Source organism: Microtus ochrogaster, chromosome 2, assembly GCF_000317375.1.
Source record: "Microtus ochrogaster isolate Prairie Vole_2 chromosome 2, MicOch1.0, whole genome shotgun sequence".
In the NCBI taxonomy this organism is placed as follows: Eukaryota; Metazoa; Chordata; class Mammalia; order Rodentia; family Cricetidae; genus Microtus; species Microtus ochrogaster.
Window position 1 is genome coordinate 28,436,256 of NC_022010.1, and position 6,464 is coordinate 28,442,719.

Below are 6,464 nucleotides of genomic sequence, written 5' to 3' on the forward strand. Positions count from 1 at the left end.
TCTCGAACTCACAGATATCCGCCTGCCTCTGCCTCCCGAGTGCTGGGATTAAAGGTGTGCGCCACCATCGCCCGGCCCCAACTTACTTTTGCTTATGGTGTTTTATCTTAGCAATAGTAGCACTGACGAAGACAATGTGTAAGAAATATCACAGGTTCAGTCCATTATCATCATGGTGGGGAGCATGCAGGCATGCTTGGTGCTGCTGGGAGAATAGCTGAGAGGCCTACATCTTACAGGCCACAGGAAGTCAATTGACTGTCACGCTGAGAGAAGCTTGAGCAAAGACCTCAAAGCCCACCCCCACACTGACACACTTCCTCCAACAAAACAACTCCTTTGGGGGGCCATTTTCTTTCAGACTATCACAAGCCCCAAGCTGGAAACCATCAAAATGGCTGTCACTTCACATATGAATGAGCAAATTGTGGTTGTACCCCTAAACCCACACTGCCCAAGAGTTTGGAGAAACAGAATGATTGAGATAAACTGCCTGGATGAATCTCAGGAGACACACAGTGTAACAAAGTATGCACAGTGCGCAGGGCCCTTCCACATCAGTCATCCATAAAGACAATGTCCTGCAGGCCAGTCCTACCCGGAGAGGCATTTTCTCAATTGCAGTTCCCTTTTGGATAACTGTAGCTTGTGTCACTTTCTGCTGTTGTGCCGTAGCCAACTGTATTAGTGATCACTGATGACTATGGTGCTGGGGATAGAGCCTGTGTGTGGCCTTACACAATGTTAGGTACGCTCTCTTTTCCTGAGCCACAGCCACAGCCCTCACATTGGTGATTCTTCACAAAAAAGCTACAATAAAAAGAATACACATACACATCCTAGTCAAGACACTGAGCCAGGGTCTGGTCCATCTCTAAAGACTGTAATCACAGCATCCAAGATGTACAGTTTCACAGGTCAAGGATGCAGTGCCTTTAGCAAGTGGATTACAAGGAAAAGAAGAATCCTGTGAATTAATAGATTTGAAGCATATCGAACAATACTTTGTTAGGCTCTGAAACATTTATCTAATTATTCTTTATCATTAAAAACTGGGGAGTTAGATATTGGAGTAAGAACCTGAATAATCAGAGAAGCAGTGTAGAAGTGACCTTCCATTTCTCTCTTCCTCAATCCAAAAAGACCGTGTTTCTCTCTAAGCCCTGCACTACTGCTAACTGTGTCTCTATCTGTCCTTTGTCCTCCAAAACTTCTATGGCTAATTTTGGTCAACTAGTAGCTAGCTCCACTCTCTGATTCAAAGCAAACTTTATTGGCAGTCTTGGGAGCATCACAGTGCTATCAAAATATCCCACAACCAGAATCTTTGTCTAAAATGACTATTGGGGGTTGGAGATTGCTCAGTGGTTAGGAGCACTGACTGCTTTTCCAGAGGACCCAGGTTCAGTTCCCAGCACCCACATGGCAGCTAACTCACAACCCTACCTCCAGTTCAGGGGATCCAGTGCACACTTCTGGTCTCTCGGGCACCAAGCACACACATGGTGTACAGACACACATAGAGACAGAGCACTTACACACATGAAAACTAAAACAACTATTAAAAGACACTTCAGGGCTAGGAGATGGACAAGCTCAGATGTACAGGCCCTTGCATTGCAAGCTTGAGGACCTGAGTTCAGACCCCAGAACCCAGGAACAGCTGCTGGGTTTGGCAGTGGAATGGGAGTAGAGATAGGCTTTCCTGGCTGGCCAGCTTCGTCTACGTGCTGAGTTGCAGCCAGTGAGACCTTGTCTGAAAGGAGGTGGACAGCATTCAGAAAACTGACAACTAAGGTTGTCGCCTGGCCTCTGTATGCATGTGTACACAACTTGACTTGCCCCCTGCCCCTTTTTAAAGACATAGAAGATGGCTCAGCTGTTAAAGGTATGGATGCTTTTGCAGAGGATCCCAGTTTGATTCCCAGCACCAACGCTGAGTGGCTCCTAACCACCAGTAACTCCAGCTTCAAGCACTCTGATCCCCTGTTCTGGCTTCTGTGAACACTGCATGCCTTTGCAGGTACACAGACATACATACACATTACTAAAAAAGAAAATAAATAGGAAAGATATTTGAAGTTACCAAGAAAATTTGTGGTAGATTTTTAGTCTTGATAATGGTTTTGCTGTTTTAAATTATTAATGTGTGAGTTTGGGCCCACTTGTGGAGGTCAGGGCACAGCTGTGCGGAGCAGTTCTCTGCTTCCACCCTTACCTGGTTCTGGGGATCTATGCTGTCAATCTTGTATAGCAAGCATTTCACCTGCCAAGTCAAATAAATTTGGTGTGTTTCCAACTTTATCTGCATATTTGGACTCACCGGCAAGCTTTAAAACTGCTGATGTTTATTTATGTCCCACCGTTAGGATTTTGGAGTGGATCTGGGGTTTGTTACTCAAAACACATACCTAGGTGATTCTAAAAGTACACATGTATTTGACAAAACACTAATCCTAGTTATTAAAAAGAATTGTAACTACTTGCTAGGGAAATTCTCAAATGGCCTTGCACCTAGGTCAGGGGCAGCCAGCACTTCTGCACTGAAGTAGCCTGGCTTGGTGTGCAATCACCAGGTCTTGCCTGGAGAGCAGAGAATGGCTCTCTACACAGATCGTAAAGGAACAGAGAGTCAGTTACTACTCACTTATAAACCATTGTTTGTTTTCCAGAGTGCATAGAAAGGCTGTATTTACCCAGAATGGTTTTAAATTTTTAAAATAGGACTTGGGTGGGATTGCTTACTTTGGGATTATTCCTTTAGAATGATCCTAGGAACTTGAGCAGGCACCAGAGGCTGCTGAACTAGAGAAGCGGGGGTGGGACGCCATTTTTATTTTCTACAGAAAGGGACCATTTGGTGCTGTGCATGGCCTTGGATGTGTTTCAGCACACACACATTTGTGCTTGCCTAGCTTCCTTGTCTGCAAAGCCGTTTTTGTTCTGGCTCCATTCACTTTAGCTTCTCAGCAGCCCAGGGTCCTTCCCAAGTCTGATGCCCGAGGGGAAGAACCAGCAGTTCAAGGGTCCATGGAACAGCAGCTTCATGTAGTTTCTTAACACGGCTGTGTTACAGTAAATGCTGGATGCTTTCCTAAAGGGGTTGGGGTCAGTCTGGAGACAGAGAGAACATCTACATTATGATGCTGCTTTTTATGTTGTCTGCTTTCTACTTGCAAGTGCTGGGAGTTGACCCAGGACCTCTCACACACAGCTCAGCGACATTCCCAGCACTGCTGGGAATGGTTGATTACTGGAAAGCAAATCACTTCCCCAGTTTCTATGCAGACATACAGTTTTCCAGATCCATTTGGACTTGCTGCTTTCCATAGGTAGTCCAGGCAGCTCGGCATGCACTGGTGGTGGATAGACAACAGAGGTGATCCCAGTTCAGTGAGGAGGCTGGTAGGGTGTGCCTTTGTCACAGAAATACCACTTTTTGCAGTATTTATTTTAGGACAGCAGAGATCCAAACCTTTATACTTTCTTTATTCTTCAAGATCATGGGGCCCAAAGAAGTTTCCTGAGACCTTACTCCCACCCCTACCCCACCCGACTTTCTGGTGAGAGGCTGAAGCCTCACACTGTCTGCTCCTGTGCCAAGCCACCACTCTTTTCTTACTGCCTGATGATGCTCTGTGGTGCAGCACCTATTGGCTCTGCGTGGACTCCTGTGGGATCATAGTCTGGACAAAGGGTGTGCTGGGCGCTGGAAACCTGTGTGTGCCTACCTGCTTCTGTTCAGTATTTTCCCACATAGCGGAGATGCACCGACTGATAGCCTGGTTTGTCTTTGTCACACAGGCCAAATGTAATATCCCGCAGACGGAAGGGACTTGGATTTTGAAAATGAATAAACACACACACATATATATTTGCACACATGCACCCACTATTTCACATCACTTTTAGGTACAGTGTTGGGCACAGTAAGCTTCAGGAGTGTCGTATGAAAGGTAACTAAGGAGGGCCACATGCTGAGGCGTTTGATTACCAGACTGTAAACTGCACACCCGTGGATGATCACGGTAGCTGTGGTGGCATTCATATGAGTTGTAATCAACTATAGCATCAAGATAACTATCACCTCTGCACCGAGGGCTTGTGGTCTGTCTTTCCAGAGACGTCATTCTAGTCTTGTAGTCTCCGTAGTGTGAAGGGTTTTTGTGGAGCAGATGGACTGCCAATCATTTGCGGGTGTGGGGATGGATTTGTCTACGCCAGGGGGCAGTGAAGTGCGCCACACACAGCCTGTCTTCACATCCAAGGTATTTGTCTGCCATAAAAATAATTGTGACTCACCAGTCCCGGTGCTTGTCATACTGTACGCACCTCAGAGCCAGCCGATGCTTCTGCCCCGACACTGCCCCTGCTGTGACTGGCCTGTGTCCCTGAGTAGCCAGCCATCCTTAGCTATGTGTGCCTCTGTTATTTCTGCTGGATCCGAGTACAATGATGCACTTCCAGCTGCGGTTGCTTCCCTGGTTCTGGTCACTCACTAGCCGCTTAGAATGCAGCCAGTTTTCCCCGATTCTGCAGTGCCCAAGCTGTGGTGTGAGGACTGACTCTGCCGCCATGGTGTCTGAAGTCTCCTGAGGTGACACGACAATGCTCAGGCACAGGGCCCTGCTGTATGTAGCACCCTGACAATTCAACCTGGTACTTGAATTGTCATGTGTCTCAGGCTGACCTCAGATTCATGGCAGTCCTCCTGCCCCAACACTGCGTGACAAGGAAAGCTGAACCAACACAGAACCTTGGCTTTTGGGAGCTGAATTTTTTTGTACTGATCTGGATAGTGGGTCACGTTGGGAGGGAATGTACCGCTCTTGTTTATGATGGTTTGTTCCTCCCTCTTGTTCTCCACAGGATGAAGTGTCCTCTTGCTGGTACAAATAAAAGATTCCTAATTAACACAATTAAGAACACATTGCCCTCCCATAAAGAGCAAGACCACGAACAAAAAGAGGGCAGCAAGGAACCTGACCAAAGCCAAGACCAGAAAGAAACAAAGAAGCACAGAAGCCATTCCTCTAAGCGCAGCCTGCACTCAGCGCGCAGCTCACCCCCAAGGAAGCGGGCCTCCCGGGACAAACGCGACTCCCGAGCCAGCAGGCGATGAGCAGAGGTGCAGGGCCAGCCCAGCACTGCACCTTCCTTCCACTGGGTGCAGTGAGGACAGGGAGGTGGCAGGCCTCTGACACCTGAGAATGACTTTCCAATGCATCCTCTGCGTGGCTGTTGTTACTGTGTTGTTGTTGTTAACAGGCAAAAAACAAGAAAAACAAAACCCTTTACTAAAACAAACCTTACCTACCTTGTCCTGCAGGTGGCGTGACAAGAGTGAGCTGACTTAGCGTTGCCGTGCGCATCCATGTTGTTTTTATCTTAGCTTGTTTGCAAGTTAGTTTCAAAACAGGCAATTCTGGAATTCGAAATTTTCAGATTGTTAAAAACTAGTCCCAGTATTTTGATGTACTTTTTGTGGTCATTTCCCAGAATTTCTCAAAATAAACTACTTAGAAACGCTATGCTTTCCTCTTTAGATGCCAAAGGCTAAGCTTGGTCTGACTAGCGCCATCCTGGTGAAACTCAGCCGTGCTGTGTGCTTTTTAAGTGATGAGCGGAGCCGTGCTCACGTGACTTTGGACTTGATGCTCTGTATCATTTCGCAACGGTTAAGAGAATGACTGTTCCGTTCTCAAACTCATCCCTTAGATAAGGTGGTTTTCTGTACTAACTTTTAAATACATGTGGTTTGGACAGTTCTTTCGAAAGAACCCTCAATAGTTAAGAATATCTTATTTTTTTTACCAGTTGATAGCAAGCCTGATGTGCTCTCTATACAGCAGGCATAGCTGAACTGAAGATGACGGCTGCCGGGCCTGGGAAATAGTGCTAAACAGACCAATTACAGGGAAGACCAGCAAGACTCTGGCAGTCCTGTAGCGTGTGAAGTCCCGCCCATTTATGTTCCCATCCATTCAGCCAGCAGGCAGTGCTCACTTGGAGAAGCAGGCACGAAAGAAGCACATGCCGGTGCCACATGAACTATTTCACCACCGCCCCCAGGTCTTCTAGGCCGTGTGTGTGCCATTTTTAAAGGTGTGTGGGACTTGTTCAGTACATTTGCTTCCTCCTGACCTCCCCCAGGGATTCCCACCTTCCATATTAGTGAGCTTTCCAGTAAATGGTATGGATTCTCTCATTTTCATTTTGGAAAAAAAAATAGAAAACAAAACAAACACACATCTTTTGGTCTAGCGAGATGACAGTGGGTAAAGGTGCTTGCCACAAATCCTGATGACCTGAGTTCAATTCCTAGAACAGTAGGAGAGAGCCAACTCCTGCAGATTGACCTCTATGTACGTGCACGCGCGCACACACACACACACACCACGCTAATAAGTAATTTTAAAAATCTCTTAAAATACAGAAATTTCAATTTAACAAATTCTAATCAA

At 46.5% G+C, this 6,464-nt stretch overlaps 1 protein-coding gene across 1 annotated transcript in view; it reads left to right on the top strand.

Moving 5' to 3' along the window:
- Window positions 1-5,531, top strand: part of LOC113457876 (protein POLR1D-like) — a 39,082-nt gene extending 33,551 nt beyond the window's left edge. The window contains exon 3 of the mRNA XM_026787332.1: window positions 4,870-5,531. Coding sequence (XP_026643133.1) covers window positions 4,870-5,122 — 253 coding nt within the window. The 3' untranslated portion in view covers window positions 5,123-5,531. The remainder of the gene's footprint in view (window positions 1-4,869) is intronic.
- Window positions 5,532-6,464: the final 933 nt, after the last annotated feature.